At 44.3% G+C, this 19,884-nt stretch overlaps 1 protein-coding gene across 2 annotated transcripts in view; it reads left to right on the top strand.

The window, feature by feature from the left end:
- Window positions 1-7,878, top strand: part of LOC134572215 (leucine-rich repeat and fibronectin type III domain-containing protein 1-like protein) — a 669,227-nt gene extending 661,349 nt beyond the window's left edge. For both annotated transcript variants that reach the window (XM_063431031.1, XM_063431033.1), the window contains exon 5: window positions 7,168-7,878. In XM_063431031.1, the coding sequence (XP_063287101.1) occupies window positions 7,168-7,687 (520 nt within the window). In that variant the 3' untranslated portion in view covers window positions 7,688-7,878. The remainder of the gene's footprint in view (window positions 1-7,167) is intronic.
- The last annotated feature ends 12,006 nt before the right edge of the window (window positions 7,879-19,884 follow it).

Below are 19,884 nucleotides of genomic sequence, written 5' to 3'. Positions count from 1 at the left end.
TTCATAAGGGGATTTTCCTCCGTGATTTCCCCTATAACCAATTTAACAAAAAAAGGAACAAATTGTATATCTTGGCCCAAAGAAGCAAGAGAGGCATTTGAACAATTAAAATTTTTATTTTCCTCAGCACCTGTCCTGACCCATCCTGATCCATCCAAACCATTTATCCTAGAGGTGGATGCATCAGAAACAGGAGTTGGAGCCATTCTGTCTCAAAGAGAAAGTCCTGATACGCCTTTACATCCCTGTGGATTTTACTCTCGCAAACTCACACCTGCAGAGAGGAATTACGACATAGGGAATAGGGAACTTTTGGCCATTGTACTTGCCCTTAAGGAATGGAGGCATCTCTTAGAAGGTTCCAAAGAGCCACTTTTGATCTTTACTGATCATAAGAATTTGGCTTATATTGGGGAAGCTAAGAGACTGTCCTCTCGTCAGGCTAGGTGGTCATTGTTTCTCTCCCGATTCAATTTCGTAATTACGTACCGGCCTGGTACTAAAAACATCAAGGCAGATGCACTTTCTCGGCAGTTTGAGACAGATGAAGTACCAGAACAGGAGATATATCCTATTGTACCTCCTGAATGCCTCATTGCCACTACTGTTTCCGAAGTGTCTTCTCCACTCTTCTGTGCCATAATAGCAGATCAAACTCAGGCACCTGTGGGAAAACCTCCGGACAAACTATATGTGTCACCTCAGTTTCAAAAGAAGATACTAGATTTGTTCCATGACAACCTCACAGCGGGCCATCCTGGAGTCCATAAAACTCTCTCAGCCGTCTCCAGGAGATTTTGGTGGCCTGCTCTCAGAAACGACATCAAAGATTATGTTGGGGCATGTCAAATATGTGCAGTTTCTAAAGTTCCTCCTAGGTCACCTCCTGGACTGTTACAACCACTGCCCATACCTAGTGCCCCCTGGACCCACTTGGCCATGGATTTCATTGTGGATCTACCCAGTTCAAACGGGTTTAATACAGTCCTTATGGTTATTGATAGATTCACGAAGATGGCACATTTCGTCCCACTTAAGAAATTACCATCTGCTCAAGATCTTGTTCAAATATTCTTGAGAGAGATCTTTCGGTTGCACGGTGTACCCAAAAACATAGTATCTGACAGAGGTACCCAGTTTGTTTCTAGGTTTTGGCGTTCCTTTTGCAAACAATTGGGCATCGAACTCTCCTTTTCATCAGCATATCACCCTCAAACAAATGGAGCAGCAGAGAGGGCGAATCAGTCTTTAGAAGCCTATTTACGTTGCTTTATAAATGCCAATCAATCTAACTGGTATGAGCTCTTACCCATGGCTGAGTTCGCCAGAAACAACGCCACTCATGAATCTTCTAATCACAGTCCATTCTTTGTTAATCAGGGTTATCACCCCGCTGTTTTACCTTCTGCATTCTCAGACACAGAAATCCCCGCTTTGGACACCCGTTTAGAATCGATTCATGATACCTGGGATTCCGTCCATTCAGCTCTGCAAAAAGCCTCATTCCGAGCAAAGGTCCAAGCTGACAAGAAACGGGGCGCTAATCCTGTCTATCTTCCAGGTGACAGGGTGTGGCTCTCCACGAGACATATCAAGCTTAAGGTCCCATCCATGAAATTTGCCCCTCGGTACATTGGTCCTTTTCGAGTTACCCAACGTATTAATCCAGTGACCTATTCTTTGGCACTACCGGCTCATATGAGAATAGCGAATACTTTCCATGTGTCTCTGCTCAAGCCCCTTACTTGCAATCGCTACACCAGGGTATCCACTCCTCCTCCACCCTTGGTAGTGGGTGATCAAGAAGAATACGAAGTCCATTCTATCATGGACTCCAAATTATCCAGAGGTGTCTTGTCCTATCTCGTTGACTGGAAGGGTTATGGTCCCGAGGAACGTTGTTGGGTTCCTGCTGACCGGGTCCATGCGCCCCGTCTTATCCGGTCGTTTCACAACCGCTTTCCTCTTAAGCCGGGTCCTTCCCGCCCGGTGCGCGGTCTTCGAGTGGGGGGTACTGTTGCGGTCGCCGGCCCGCCGAGCCTCACGGTCGTGCCCGACCGGCACGACCGCTCCGACTACACGAGCTTACCTGCTCGTCGGCGAGCCGGGAACCGCGCACATAGTTCTTCCGGGCATCGCGCCCGGATCCAAGATGGCGCCGACCGCGTGGTCGCGTCTATTACCAGCCCCGCCCCCGAGAATTATACCAACGTGTGCGTGACGTCACGACGTCAACGCACACGCACGTTTTGGGGTCAGAGGTCGCCCTCTGACCAATCATAGCCTAGAGAGGGGTATTTAAACCCCTAGCTTTCCCCATTACTTTGCCATGTCGTGGTTTCAGTTTCCTGGTTTCCTGAAAGTGCTATTCTCGTGTTTCTGATTTCCTGGTATCCTGATCCTTGGCGTTTCCTTGGTTATTCTGATCTCTGGTTTCCCTGACTTGGCTTGTTTATCGGTATTGAGTATTTTCTGGCTTCCTTGACCTCGGCTTTCCCTTTGACCATTCTCTGTCTCTAGCGTATTAGTCCGGCCATTCTAAGGACCGGTTTACGCTCTTTCCTATTATTTTCCTTTTCTTACTTATGTATATGTTTACATAGTTTCTGCGTGCTGGACCACATTACTAGTCGTGACAGAGGGAGATGATGGAGAGAGGGAGAGGGGGTGATGGCGAGAGGGGGTGATAGTAATGGTGAGAGGGAGAGGGGGTGATAGTGAGAGGGAGAGGGGTGGTGAGAGGAGATGATGGTGAGAGGGAGTGGGGTGGTGAGAGGGGGTAATGGTGAGAGAGAGAAGAGGTGATGGTGAGAGGGAGATGAAACACCTTACACACCACCCTCATAAACACAGCAACCTCACACACAGCACCCTTACACACACACACTAACAGCACCCTCACACACACATAGTGCCCTCACACACACACACAGCACCCTTACACACCACCCCCATAAACACAGCAACCTCACACACAGCACCCTTACACACACACACTAACAGCACCCTCACACACACATAGTGCCCTCACACACACAGCACCCTTACACACCACCCCAATAAACACAGCAACCTCACACACAGCACCCTTACACACACATAGTGCCCTCAGACACACAGAACCCTTACACACACACACACACCGGACCCTTACACACACACACACACAGCACCCTTACACACACACACAGCACCCTGGGCTGTATCACAAAATATTAATAATATCCATTCCATGAGCAAGTGCATATTACTGAGCAGAAATACATTCTACATTGATACAGAGATACGGATTCATTTTTTTTTTTTACTAGAAAAATCAAGGAAGGAAAAAATTGACATTTCAAAGCAAACTGTATTCTTTGGGGGGAAGAGGGGGGACTTCAAATGAAGATTTAAAAAAAAAAAAACTTTGTGAAAGAATAGAAGAAATTGCTCAGCAGGTCTCTAATTTACACATTGTGCAGCGAAGGTGGATTAAGACAGGGCAGCGATGAAGGAAGCATTCAGTAGACAATAGTAAAGGCTTTTCAGCCATAGGAAATCTAAAATGAACAATCTGAGTCTGTTTTACTTCCCAAAGACTTAAAAACACAAAAGCGTCTCACAAAAGGAGAACGTGTTGTGCTGAGCGGTGAGTGGGTAGAGGAGACATGGAGGATTTCTATTTACTTCTAACAGGATATCTTACACGACTTCACTTAACATCACAGAATAAGGCAGACACTATGTTTTGCTGTTGCTGTAGCTACAAATGGCCATAAGGCCCGGACACAGATACGAGGGCTATGGTGACTCTTTAGAGGAAATGTCTAATTTTCCAGATAAGAGACTTTCTGAATCCAGCTTGGAAAGTGAGTTATTAGTTTTGTTATTCATTATCACAGTGAGCCCATATTTCCACAGACAGAGCTTTGGGAGCTGGTACCCACTGCATCCCCCAATCAGACCCCAAAAGAGCAGCAGACACCGAAACATATAAACAGATACCATAAATAATTAGCAAATTATCTATCTCCTCAGCAAATCAGAGATATGTAAAAAGAACAAGTAAACAGCCCTCACTGGGGCTTCATAAAACTCCTTGCTGATGCTTAAACGTTGCGGAGCGTTCTTAATAAACTTACTGTACTGGGAGTTTGCAAGTGACGGATCTTTTTTTTTTTTTCCAAAAAATCAAAGAAGTAATTTTATAACACAGCTTAACGTACAAACTCATCGTTCATCAATGAAAGACATCAAACCGATGGCCATTGGAGAGTCCTGTGTCTTTACAGTTATAAGTGGGGCGTGACTGAATGTCCTTAATATGTCCCACTCTAGACCCCCCATGTATCAATCATACTACATATTCACACAAAACTGACTTCGATCACTAAAGGTATGAGTCACACTCATACAACACTAGAATACGCTTCACCAATCACAATCTACACTCAGGCAAATGATAATGAGCTAGGCATGAATACATATCTAGATGGATAATGTTCACCCCTATATGGATTCCCTGCTTCAGTAACATCACGTATTGACACATTGTAATACATATTTGGATAAAATAACTGTGTTTCAATCACCTTCTTACACTAAATATTTAAAAAAATAAACTCATGATTAATTGTTACCCTTAATTAGTAATACTGAGTAATGAGTTATATATTCCACTTGTATTCTCAAACTGTGAACATGCTGTTTGTGTCACGTGATTACATTTCAGCTATAATTGAAGATGTAGCTAGAAATGTCTCGATCTCACGTGGAACGTTCGGTGTAGGTATTCGTTCAGATAGCTGGTATATATTACGTGATCATCTCATAAGCCAAATGGAGTTATTAGGTGGAAATTTAACGAAAGGAAAGAGTTTTCAAGCAAACAACAAGAATTACTGCAATGTCGGACTCTAATGGGGTATTTTATATGCATCATTTAGATATCAATTTCCTTCAGTTTAATTGTTTCTGGTTTAGATTGAAACAGGAAATACGATCATCACTAAATGTAATCATTTTTTTTTAATTGTTTTAAGGCATGACTTACTTGATGGAAGTTACGCAAATTAAGTTTGAGAAATTGGTTTGTATAGCTATTGCTCAGGAAGTATATGTATTCAAAATGTATAGATTAACTTAGGGCCGTAAATACATTTCACTCCTGTAAGAGTTCTCATTTTTAATGTCTAATTACTTTATATGGCTGAAATATACCAAAACACAAACGAGGGCCAGAGCCTAAAACAAGGATCCTAACCTCACTAAGATCTCTCCAATGTTAATAATAACAACTGTATTAGTAACAGAGAACCAATAACATACAAAACACACAATGTGCCCCTCAACAGATAGTGAGGTGAATTAAATAGTCAAACCCGAGACTACTTAATGCTGTTAAAAAGTATTGGGGAGTCAAGGGTTAAACTGGGGTGTCTACAAAGGGGCTTAGGTCGCTAAGTGGTAATTGCATATAACAAGCAACAATAAAAGTCTTGTATTTAAATCCCTCAATACAACTAATAGGTGCTGTAGTAACTATAAATAGTAGAGATGGATAAACAGAGGGGCGCAAAGACAATACATAAAGAAGAACCCCAGTTTAGTTATATATAAAAGGAGGTAAGAGTACCTGTAGTCCTTAGATGTTATTAATTACATAACAAAGTGTATATAATATGTCCAGCCCCCTCAAGGGTTACAAACAGTAACACAATTATCACATATAGAAATAGCAGCAATAGAATCAAACTTAGTGTTAGAAAAGGCAATTGCCCACTGTACAAACCTACTGCCAGTTAACTATCAGATCTCCTCCCAGCCTGCTGCTTCGAGGCAGCCCCCCTAATCCAATCTAACTATACATAACCTAATCAAATTACTAAAATGTAAACACGCATTATAGTACTAAAAACACCATCGTAGATTGTGAAAAAATAAATCAATGAAAGTGCATCGGCTAAGCAACTCAAAGAGCGTTTCGGCATTTAAACTGCACCTTTCTCATGGCTGAAATATACTAATGGCAGTGACATGTTTAATGGTCAGTCCCTCCCAGGGTCACAGTGTACTAATGACAGTGACATGTTTAATGGTCGGTCCCTCCCAGGGTCACAGTGTACTAATGACAGTGACATGTTTCATGGTCAGTCCCTCCCAGGGTCACAGTGTACTAATGACAGTGAGATGTTTAATGGTCAGTCCCTCCCAGGGTCACAGTGTACTAATGACATTGACATGTTTAATGGTCAGTCCCTCCCAGGGTCACAGTGTACTAATAACAGTGACATGTTTAATGGTCAGTCCCTCCCAGGGTACTAATGACAGTGACATGTTTAAAGGTCAGTCCCTCCCAGGGTCACAGCGTACTAATGACAGTGACAGGTTTAATGGTCAGTCCCTCCCAGGGTCACAGTGTACTAATGACAGTGACATGTTTAATGGTCAGTCCCTCCCAGGGTCACAGTGTACTAATGACAGTGACATGTTTAATGGTCGGTCCCTCCCAGGGTCACAGTGTACTAATGACAGTGACATGTTTAATGGTCAGTCCCTCCCAGGGTCACAGTGTACTAATGACAGTGACATGTTTAATGGTCAGTCCCTCCCAGGGTCACAGTGTACTAATGACAGTGACATGTTTAATGGTCACTCCCTCCCAGGGTCACAGTGTACTAATGACAGTGACATGTTTAATGGTCGGTCCCTCCTAGGGTCACAGTGTACTAATGACATTGACATGTTTAATGGTCAGTCCCTCCCAGGGTCACAGTGTACTAATGACAGTGACATGTTTAATGGTCAGTCCCTCCCAGGGTCACAGTGTACTAATGACAGTGACATGTTTAATGGTCGGTCCCTCCCAGGGTCACAGTGTACTAATGACAGTGACATGTTTAATGGTCGGTCCCTCCCAGGGTCACAGTGTACTAATGACAGTGGCATGTTTAATGGTCAGTCCCTCCCAGGGTCACAGTGTAATAATGACAGTGACATGTTTAATGGTCAATATTTACCGGGACAATGTTGTATTTATGAAAATAAGAAGAGGTCAGTTGTATTATGATAATGGATGAATTAAAATAAATTTATGTTTAGTATGCTGATTAAAAGAACTGGAATTATCATGTGTTGAAATACCTAGAAACTGAATACTTTGAATGTTTCTCTGTTTTTCTTTAGAATGATTCCTTCATCAAGCAAATCATTTTTTCTTAGTGATCTGGTGGCATCTCGTAGCTATGACCTGTGTGTCCTGGCTGTGTATGATGATGGAACGACTGCCTTAACTGCAACTAGAGTCATTGGATGCGTACAATTCACCACTGAGCAGGAATACAAACAATGCCGTTCTCTTCATGCCCAGTTTCTTGGTGGCACCATGATTATCATCATCGGTGGAATCATTGTGGCCTCTGTCTTGGTCTTTATCTTTATCCTGTTAATGAAATATAAAGTCTACAACAATCACCCAAAATCTAAACCAACCAAGGTGACTAATGTGTGCTCTCAGACCAATGGCAGCCAAAGTGGGACAATGGGGCGTTCCTCTTCCAAACTAAATGAGAGAAGAGACAGTATTTTGCAAGACATCTCAGGAACGTCTGTTAAGAGCAAAACCATAGTAGACCTCACCCCAGATGGCGAAAAAGTGACTCTATCTGACTCTACCTTTATAACAAATGATGTTTTATCTCACTAGCAGAGCCCTGTGCTAATTGAACTAATTTATTCCTTTCTTTTAAGGAGAATCCGCCAGTGAATCGTCCGTGGTGGAACGGTGGAGAACATTTTCATGCAAGAAGCCGTATTTGCGGTTTCACACCTATTGTCTATTTTTAAGATCAGATGGTTACAACTAAAAAGCTATTTTTTTAAATCTGTAAAAACGGTACCTGCATTCTTAACTATTTTTGGTTCAATATTATTAAATATAAAGTGTGTGATTTCCAAGATATATTAATTGGTGTTAGTGGATGGTATCAATCCATTGGATTAATATGGTGAATGGTTGAAATTTGTTGAATTATATTTCATAATTTATAACAGTTCTAATATCCCCCAAACAGTGTTATATAATCCTTTACAGTACCCCTCATTAACTCCCTCACTGCCACCATAACCACTTCAAATCACAGAAGTGTTTATGGTGCTTGGAGTAACACTTTAACTTTCAACATACCAGTAACAAAAGAAATTACGAAATTAGAAAAGACACCTCTTGGCACATTTTTAGTTGTAATTTGTAACTGGGGTAACTGAGTGTTCACTGTCATTCCAGCAGTTGATGGTTAGTGTGCTGATGGTGGGACACGTTTCTGGCCTCAATAACCTCGATACCATGATGGTACGTAACCTGCAGCTGTGACTATGAAAAGGGATGTCACAGGCGCTGGACATTCTGGAGTCAGATGGAGCTAAAGATGTTTCCTAAATTGGCTATTCTGAGCTAACATTAGAAATCCCTTTATTGAATAACCATGTGTTTATAATCATCAATTTACCTTAAATTATTCAGTTTTTTGTTGAAAGTGTAAAGTTCATAACAGGTAAGTATCAAATTATAATTCTTGCCAACTGTATTCATTATTTGTAGGGCGGCACGCTTGCGTTGGACCCCCACGGATTGTCAGGCATTCAAAGACAATTTCAAATCTTTAACTAAAATGGACAAACTGAAAACATGTCTGACGTAGAGATTTTTTTTTTATCGTAGCCACTTTGGGCTAAAATTTTAAAATTCACTTTGAATCCCCAACAATTCACAGTTTAGTGAAAATCCCCCTCTGAGTTCTAACATGGGTGATAGTGATCAGCAATAGTTGAAGGACATTTTAGAAGGTGATATCTTAACCCCTTTGAGACCAGGTTTAGGAACATCCCAATAGCCAGTGAGTCCTGAGATCCGAATGGGTTAAATGCCTCAGCTCAGATTCCCTCTAATAAGCACATAACATCGTTCATAACAATCATAAAACGGATTAGGAATAATACACATAGCTTAACCTACAGATACATAAACAAATGAGGGGTTTGGGGGCTGCTGAATAAGAACAAATGCGGGAGGTAATTGTATTGCAGTTGTATGGAAGCTTACCCTAAATAGCCAATTATAAAGCCTTGTGAAGCAGAATCCGACCAGGGGATCCATCACGGGGTTGTTCTATTACAATTCACTTTGTATTTTCTTTTTTCACAGTGTATGTACGATAATTAGCAGATCAACATATGTGAAATTTCACAGAGGAGTAAAATGTTCCCAGTTGTTCTCTAAAAAGGTAATTAAGAACATGGTAAGAACATGGTAAGAACATGGTCTATTATCCAAATTGGTTTAAATATTTCATACTGCTTTTCTATAGACAGCCGATTGCTTGGTTCTATTTAGACCACTGTTATTTGGAAACACTAAGAACAGATTGAATTCTACCAGGTATGGATTTAACTCAGTGCTTAAAATATTATTTTGGTCCGAGCTGACTTGATAACATTGCATGCGTCCTACAGGTTTCTTGGCCAAAGATGTTTTTTTTGTAAAAAACAATTTTCCGCTCAATCTAACTACATTCTCCCTTGTCCTACCGAGGTTAGTGTCCGGGAATTGTTGAAGTAACTGACGTGGGTTTGAGATGATCTGACATCCCTTTTATAATAGGTAGACCATAACCGTAAATAGACACACACGGCCAACAGCAATGCGTAGATCAAAGAAACCATTCTCCATTCTGTTACATTGTCTCTCACACTCAGTGTCATCGCCAGGAGGCAGGATGAATATATGGAATCATTGGATGTTGTAAAGACATGTTTCAGTCTTCTCCGATATGCTCTCTGTGGCTGCATCTTGTTTCTGTCTGAAAGTGGTACCCAGGTGAGATCTACTTTGGAATTCAATCTTCTTCAAACTTTGATAACTATCAGTGTTTTTAACCCAACTCTGACAGGGTGAGAACTGAAAGGGAGTTTCAAATTTAAGACCTTAGTAGCTGTACTGAAAAAATACACAAACTGTTCCAGATCAACTATTTGGATCTTAAATTTGAATCTCACTTTGGTACATGAATGCATTTTCACCAATTAAATCCGCTTAGTAAAGCTGACACAAAAATTGTTCTGTCAAAATTCTCCAACTTGGCCATGATCACAGTGTGGCTGGTATTCACGTTTGGATGTAATTCACAGATATCTGGAGTTTAGTGACTAACCCTGTGATTCCTGAGATGTCCTCACCTTACGATCAGCCAGTTACTCTCTTTTCAACCAACTCATTAACACAATGTTTTTGTACAAGGAACACTGAAGTCACACACTTTTTTTTTTTTGCAAATTACACAATTTACTAATATTTTTTGGAGTCTGTGTCCCATGACAATCCCTGGAGGTCAATTGTCTCTCAAATTAAACCACCAGATCTGGTAGATAAACTGTACCCCTGAGAAGATCTAACCAAGTGGCTTTCTAATCCTCATGTGTAGTTATATAGAAACTAAGCTGCCTGACTACATCTACAGGATATGCTATTTGCCAGTGTCACGCAGGGTTGTCACTGGAGAGGGGGAGCGGGGATGGGTCTGTCAGTCTGTTTGTGGGGGTCAAACTGTGTGCGTGTGGGGGGTGTCAAACTGTGTGTGAGGTGGGGGTCAGTCTGTTTGTGGGGGGTGTCAGTGTGTGTGTGGGGGGGGGGTCAGACTGTGTTTGGAGGCATCAGTCTGTGTGTGGGGGCTGTGTGTGTGGGGGGGTCAGTCTGTGTGTGTGTATGTGTATGTGTCCGTCTGTGTGGGGGGGGGTCAGTCTGTTTGCCGAGGGGTGTCAGTCTGTGGCAGTGTGAGTGTGTGTGTGTCTGGGGGGCAGTGTGTGGGGGTCTGTCTGTTTGCCAGGGGGTGTCAGTCTGTGGCAGTGTGCGTATCTGTGTGTGGGGGGCAGTGGGTGGGTCTGTTTTTTTAAACAATTATTAAAGTACAAATTGTAAAGTTCTTCCCTATCCCTAATAACTACAGCCCCTATACACATACACACACAATGCAACCCCCTAAACACACACAATGCAACCCCTATACACACACACACACACACTCACAATGCAGCCCCTATACACACACACTCACAATGCAGCCCCTATACACACACACTCACAATGCAGCCCCTACACACACACACACACACTCACAATGCAGCCCCTATATATATATATATACACACACACACACACACACACAATGCAGCCTCTATACACACACTCACAATGCAGCCCCTATACACACACACACACACACACACACACTCACAATGCAGCCTACATACACACACACACACACACTCACAATGCAGCCTACATACACACACACACACACACACACACACTCACAATGCAGCCTAAATACACACACACACACACACTCACTCACAATGCAGCCTACATACACACACACTCACAATGCAGCCTACATACACACACACACAATGCAGCCTACACACACACACACACACAATGCAGCCTACACACACACACACAATGCAGCCTACACACACACACACTCACAATGCAGCCTACACACACACACACACACTCACAATGCAGCCTACATACACACACACACACACACACTCACAATGCAGCCCCTATACACACACATTCACAATGCAGCCCCTATACACAGTGTGTCTCCTCTCAGTCTTCCTACAGTTTCTCTCTGCTCCCCTGCGCGCTCTGTGCATAGGCGTGCGCACGGGGTGTGCCGGGTGTGCCTGGGCACACCCTAATCCCCGCGGCACGCCTATGGATTAAGTCCTGCAGGAACGGAGTTCCTGCAGGCACTCAGCGCCCCCCTTCCTCCCCCCATGTCCCCCCTATCATGGATGGGAGGGGGGGGGCAAGAGGTTATGGACCCCCCCCCCCCCCCCCGGTCGGCTCTCTCAATATCAGCCGCGGCGAGGGTGCTGTGAGCTTTCTGCTCCCTCTCGCCGCGCGCTGCTTGCTGATGCTGGGAGCCGGAATATGACATCATATTCCGGCTCCCAGCTACAGCAGACAGCCCGCGCGGCGAGAGGGAGCAGAAAGCTCACAGCTCCCTCGCCGCGGCTGATATTGAGAGAGCCGACCGACCCACTGGACCCCAGGGACAAGTCCACGCCAGCACTCCAGGTAGGGAGGCTGGGTGGACATTTTTTTAATTAAAAAAAATAATAATTTGTGTGTGTGTGTCTGTGACTGTGTTTGTGTGTGTGTCTGTGTGTGTGTATGTGAATGTGTGTGTGTGTGTCTGAATGTGTGTGTGTGAGTGTATGTGTGAATGTGTATGTGTGAATGTGTGTCTGTGAATGTGTATGTGTGTCAGTGTATGTGAATATGTGTGTCTGTGAATGTGTGTGTCTATGAATATATTAGTGTGTGTGTGTCTGTGAGTGTATGTGTGTGTGTTTGAGTATGCGTGTCAGTGTGTGTGTATATATATATATATATATATATATATATATATATATATACATGCGGCGTGTGTTTGTGCTTTAGGGTGCACACCCTAATGCAATAGGCTGCGCACGCCTATGGCTCTGTGTAGTGATGCCGTGGCTGGAGTGATGTCATGTCACTAAACAGCACGCGAGGGAGCAGAGAGGAACTGCAGGAGGTTACTGTTCCCTCACGCGCCGTCTCCATGCTCCCCGCGGCAGCCGGCTTTAATGTTTCCTGCGCAGCTGAGCAAAGGGCTGACAATATATTTAATATATATATATATATTTATACACACACCCCCCCTAAGTATGAATCTTGGAGACGCCACTGCCAGTGTGGTATTACAAGCATGTGCACTCATTTAAGTCGTGAATGAGTGTATTTTTGTTTGTGGCCCCAAGCAGCAGGTCAGTGTACCGATATTCAAGGACTACGGTTTTATATGTGGGCCTTCCCGTTTGAACCAGATCACAGACACAGAGAAGGTGAGTCTGCAACTGAAAGGAAAATAAGACTCGTCTGCAAAACATCCAATGCATGGACAAATAACATGCAACATGTATATATCATGTTTTAGGAAACGTTTCTAAAGAAAACAAATGAATAATTGATAAAAACAGACCAGCAAACAAAAAACAAACTAAGAAAAAAACAGGGATACATGCGTTAAATGTGTGATGACAAAAGAGGAAATCGGAGCCTGTTGCTAAGCAGCTCAGCTAACAAGAAACATAAGCAGTTACATTGTAACAACATTTAGCGAAGGTCCAACAATAACTAAATGATACTAAATGTAAAATTTACCTGTGAGCCCCAAGTGAAGAAAAAAAAAAAAGTCCAAACAGAGCAATAAAGTCAGGTCTTATAACAGACACAGGTATATGACAAAGTGAGACATTGTGACTTCAAACAAAAGGACGGAAAAAAAGAATTATGCAAATCAAATACATTTGCACAAATTGTCCTGTAAAAAAGGGACTAAACATAAACCTAAAGCAAATTGATAAACTGTAGATACAAAATACAAAAAATAAAACAAAAACAAATAAATGATCATTTACAAGGAGCTGGTGGGATCCAGACAGCTTTACATTATATTTAGTCATTTCAATGGTAATTTCTGCATTAAGTACTTGATGTATCGGCACCTGAAACAAGATTCTACTGTGCGAGCCATCGGAATATTCCATTAAATATTAAATATTGTATATTGACTGGGCAAGAAATGCTTCCTAACAGCTGCCGTATACAGACACAAAGTGCTGCCTTGTGCTGCCATCTAGTGGACAATGTCTTAGAACAGGGAACGTGGACAGGGGATGTAGGAGAACGTACAGGATTGTTTAGTAAGCATCGCTGACCTGGAGAATTTTCACAGATTGGTTATTTTGCCCTTAAAGGGAAACTATAGTTCTAGGAATACAAAGTTGTCTAAGGTTAAAACCTTCCTATCACTTACCAGAATCAAGCGCGGATGTCCCTCGGCCTGGGTTCAGGATCCACCTCTGGTTCCCCCTCCCCCCACCACCAAGGTCAGCCAGTGTGGTAGGATCTAAAGGGGATGTGCGGGATGTGCGGCAAGTGCCTCGCTCGCATTAGGACTTTCCATAGAAAATCATTGAATCAATGGTGACGCTGGATGCCTTCATGCATAGCGTGAGGATGTCCAGTATCAGGTGACCAAAAGTCGCCTGGTGACCCGGAAGTCCAGCGAGTGGCTGTCTGGCAGGTGAACTGCAATAATTACCATTGCATTGTTAAGGGACCAGGAACACTGCACCCAGACCACTTCAATGAGTTGAAGAGGTCTGGGTACCTATAGTGTCCCTTTGTAACTCATAACAATTCTCATTTATTGAAACATAGAATGTGACGGCAGATAAGAACCATTCGGCCCATCTAGTCTGCCCAACCCTGTTAGATGTTTAAACAGTGTATCTGACACCAGGTCTCCTGGTTTGTATATAAATAAAATGTATAGTTAGGAAAGAAAGTACAAACTGAGCGAAATGCACATGGGGTATGTGTATAACGAACCCATACTGCACTGCACATGGGATATGGTATAACGAACAAATACTGCACGAACCCATACTGCACTGCACATGGGGTATGGTATAACGAACCCATACTGCACTGCACATGGGGTATGGTATACCGAACCCATACTGCACTGCACATGGGGTATGGTATAACGAACCCATACTGCACATGGGGTATGGCACAACAAACCCATACTGCACTGCACATGGGGTATGCATATAATGATCCCATACTGCACTGCACATGGGGTATGGCACAACAAACCCATACTGCACTGCACATGGGGTATGGCACAACAAACCCATACTGCACTGCACATGGGGTATGGTATAATGAACAAATACTACACTGCACATGGGATATGTGTATAATGAATACTGCACTGCACATGGGGTATGGCACAACAAACCCAAACTGCACTGCACATGGGGTATGGCACAACAAACCCATACTGCACTGCACATGGGGGTATGCATATAACAATCCCATACTGCACTGCACACGGGGTATGGTATAATGAACAAATACTACACTGCACATGGGATATGTGTATAATGAATACTGCACTGCACATGGGGTATGGCACAACAAACCCAAACTGCACTGCACATGGGGGTATGCATATAATGATCCCATACTGCACTGCACATGGGGTATGGCACAACAAACCCATACTGCACTGCACATGGGGTATGGCACAACAAACCCATACTGCACTGCACATGGGGTATGGTATAATGAACAAATACTACACTGCACATGGGATATGTGTATAATGAATACTGCACTGCACATGGGGTATGGCACAACAAACCCAAACTGCACTGCACATGGGGTATGGCACAACAAACCCATACTGCACTGCACATGGGGGTATGCATATAACAATCCCATACTGCACTGCACACGGGGTATGGTATAATGAACAAATACTACACTGCACATGGGATATGTGTATAATGAATACTGCACTGCACATGGGGTATGGCACAACAAACCCAAACTGCACTGCACATGGGGGTATGCATATAACAATCCCATACTGCACTGCACACGGGGTATGGTATAATGAACAAATACTACACTGCACATGGGATATGTGTATAATGAATACTGCACTGCACATGGGGTATGGCACAACAAACCCAAACTGCACTGCACATGGGGGTATGCATATAACAATCCCATACTGCACTGCACACGGGGTATGGTATAATGAACAAATACTACACTGCACATGGGATATGTGTATAATGAATACTGCACTGCACATGGGGTATGGCACAACAAACCCAAACTGCACTGCACATGGGGTATGGCACAACAAACCCATACTGCACTGCACATGGGGGTATGCATATAACAATCCCATACTGCACTGCACACGGGGTATGGTATAATGAACAAATACTACACTGCACATGGGATATGTGTATAATGAATACTGCACTGCATATGGGGTATGGCACAACAAACCCAAACTGCACTGCACATGGGGGTATGCATATAACAATCCCATACTGCACTGCACACGGGGTATGGTATAATGAACAAATACTACACTGCACATGGGATATGTGTATAATGAATACTGCACTGCACATGGGGTATGGCACAACAAACCCAAACTGCACTGCACATGGGGTATGGTATAACCAACCCATACTGCACTGCACACGGGGTATGGCACAACAAACCCATACTGCACTGCACATGGGGTATGGTATAACCAACCCATACTGCACTGCACACGGGGTATGGCACAACAAACCCATACTGCACTGCACATGGGGTATGGTATAACCAACCCATACTGCACTGCACACGGGGTATGGTATAACGAACCCATACTGCACTGCACATGGGGTATGGTATAACCAACCCATACTGCACTGCACACGGGGTATGGCACAACAAACCCATACTGCACTGCATATGGGGGTATGCATATAACAATCCCATACTGCACTGCACACGGGGTATGGTATAATGAACAAATACTGCACTGCACATGGGGTATGGCACAACAAACCCAAACTGCACTGCACACGGGGTATGGTATAACCAACCCATACTGCACTGCACACGGGGTATGGTATAACGAACCCATATTGCACTGCACACGGGGTATGGTATAATGAACCCATACTGCACTGCACACGGGGTATGGTATAATGAACACTCTAAAGAACAATCCCACAAGCAGGTATTATCGCAGGTATAGCTTTCCCGTACGAGCACGAGACGAGGCTGTGTTGAGGGTAAGCAGGAACTGAATTTTAATGGTGCCACACTGGCCTTTTATGCAAGTCCCCAAGCAAGAGGTATGCCCAATGGACCTTGTTGAGGACAGGGACACAAAGCTTACAAACCAATCAGAACAGTAATTAAATGTACGACACTCCCATAACAAACATACAATCCCTCCCCTCTGCCTGTGAGATAATGGATGTAACGGCTACCCAGGTATTGAGAGGGTATCTGCCGCTGGAGACGTCCTTTTCCCTGCAAGCTGCTGTGGAGAAGTAAAGCTGGTATAATCCCATCCACGATATCCAGAGAGAGTCAGGTTCAGCTGTAAACAGGAGCAGAGTAATCTTCCCAAATAATCCCCTTCCAAGAACGAGTCGAGGCTACGTTTTGAAGGGTCAAGATGAACTGAGGACTGGAACACCCAGCCTGCTTTTTATTAGGAACAGATACATACAGGACACTCCCAGGGGGAGGATGAAAACAACCAATAATACATATGGTAACACCCCCACGTCTCCTCCCCTCAGATAACTACATAACATAATTAAAATGTCCACATTTTTACACAAGTTCTGGATGTACCCCAAAAATCAGCCCATTCGGATGTATAGTTCGGAAGATACAGCGTTCCAAAGTTTTGACCGACCGCCCAGACCAACTAGCCGAAATTAGTTCCATGAGTTTTGGCCTTGCGGTCGGTCTCCGTTCGCACGGTAAAAAGACCCGAAAACCTGGTCATCCATACGAATCTCGGTGGTCGCTGAAATCCCCATAGATGGTGAAACATAACTACCGAATGGTGGGACGTTCGGTAGTTCCAGTACGAATTTACGGAGGTCTGGAGGACTCAGCGGTGTTCGCCTGTTTGTGTATCCGTTTTCAGTTCCATGCGGTTACAGGCAAACACCGCTGTTCGTGCACAAGATGGCCGCGAACACGTGTAAAAGTCCCGAAATGGCGGCCACCTATATTTTACACACGGAATTCGTACGGAATCATGCGAACAGGAGACAATGGAATGAATAGAGGTTTAAACTGTAATTCCCTTGCTTGCTTCACAGTTATCATGGACTTGTAAGGATCCGTTACAATGGAGTCAGACACTGTATTAATCCAATTATCTCCAGGCAGAAAAAAAACATTTTACAAAACCCCAAAAACAATATGCCCAAAATTGTTACATCCCCTGATAGCCCTGATCTGGGTGACCCACATATCCAAAAATCACTCAGATCAGTTCAGGGGTTCAGGAATTTCCTGGAAGTTTTATTTTGACCGACCGCAAGCTTGGTTTAATGCCCAAAACAGTTCCAGAGAATCAGGCTGTGCGGCCAGTCTACTTCAAGGATTCAAAGGAACGTTCAAATTACCAAACAAAGCCATTCGTGGATTTAGTTAATGTAGGTCTCTTGTTCTGGGGCATCTTCTTACCAAATGCCGTTCAACTCCGGTTTGAATAGCCGAACCTCCATAAAAGGTAAAGTTTCAGCGGTGTTTGTGTCCGATTTGAGTTCCATGCACTCGACGACCAAACAGCGCTGGATGCGTTCGACTAAACAATATGGCCGCTGCTAAGTTTTCGAATGGCAAATGGTGGCCACTTCGACTGTTCGGGAGTTCGAAGTGCCACTTCAAAAGTTCGAATTTGTTCCAGTTAGAAGTCCAAGAGGCACAACCAGAGTCTTTAACCCAAAGTTCACCACAGGGGCCATAGTCACAGGGCAGGAGGCTGGCAAACAGGCTCCACCAAGAACCAGTGGCGAGGTCAATTTCGCCACAGTATGGTATAATGAACCCATACTGCACTGCACTTTCAGAATAACTAAATATTCTGGAAGTAGAGTGGAAGTTAAACAATGCAGTGGGGCACTGTGAGAATGCAGTCATATTGGTTATAGATGCTATTGGGGATTGCGTTGAAACCGAGTGTGCTGCTCAGGTAGTGTGGGTTATAAGAAGTGTGGGGAGTACAGTGAGTACGTGTTATAGGTGTGGGGAGCTGTAGTGAGTGTCTTGCTCAGGTAGTAGGACTTATAGGAGGTGTGGGGAGCTGCAGTGAACGTGCTGCTTCGGTAGTGTGGGTTATATAAGGTGAGGGGAGCTGCAGTGAGCGTTCTGCTCAGGTAGTGCGGGTTATTGGAGGTGTGGGGAGCTGCAATGAGTGTGCTGCTCAGTTAGTGTGGGTTATAGGAGGTGTGGGGAGATGCAGTGAGTGTGCTGCTCAGGTAGTGTGTGTTATAGGAGGTGTGGGGGGCTGCAGTGAGCGTGCTGCTCAGGTAATGCGGGTTATAGGAGGTGTGGGTTGATGCAGTGAGTGTGCTGCTCAGGTAGTGTGTGTTATAGGAGGTGTGGGGAGCTGCAGTGAGTGTGCTGCTCAGGTAGTGCGGGTTATAGGTGGTGTGGGGAGATGCAGTGAGTGTGCTGCTCAGGTAGTGTGTGTTATAGGAGGTGTGGGGAGCTGCAGTGAGTGTGCTGCTCAGGTAGTGCGTGTTATAGGAGGTGTGGGGAGATGCAGTGAGTGTGCTGCTCAGGTAGTGCGTGTTATAGGAGGTGTGGGGAGATGCAGTGAGCGTGCTGCTCAGGTAATGCGGGTTATAGGAGGTGAGGGGAGATGCAGTGAGCGTGCTGCTCAGGTAGTGTGTGTTATAGGAGGTGTGGGGAGATGCAGTGAGTGTGCTGCTCAGGTAGTGTGTGTTATAGGAGGTGTGGGGAGCTGCAGTGAGTGTGCTGCTCAGGTAGTGCGTGTTATAGGAGGTGGGGAGCTGCAGTGAGCTTGCTGCTCAGGTAGTGTGTGTTATAGGAGGTGTGGGGAGCTGCAGTGAGCGTGCTGCTCAGGTAATGCGGGTTATAGGAGGTGTGGGGAGCTGTAGTGAGTGTCTTGCTCAGGTAGTAGGACTTATAGGAGGTGTGGGGAGCTGCAGTGAACGTGCTGCTTCGGTAGTGTGGGTTATAGGAGGTGAGGGGAGCTGCAGTGAGCGTTCTGCTCAGGTAGTGCGGGTTATTGGAGGTGTGGGGAGATGCAGTGAGTGTGCTGCTCAGGTAGTGCGTGTTATAGGAGGTGGGGAGCTGCAGTGAGCTTGCTGCTCAGGTAGTGTGTGTTATAGGAGGTGTGGGGAGCTGCAGTGAGTGTGCTGCTCAGGTAGTGCGTGTTA

Source organism: Pelobates fuscus, chromosome 9 (genome assembly GCF_036172605.1).
Source record: "Pelobates fuscus isolate aPelFus1 chromosome 9, aPelFus1.pri, whole genome shotgun sequence".
In the NCBI taxonomy this organism is placed as follows: domain Eukaryota; kingdom Metazoa; phylum Chordata; class Amphibia; order Anura; family Pelobatidae; genus Pelobates; species Pelobates fuscus.
This window is presented reverse-complemented; position numbering and strand designations above follow the sequence as displayed.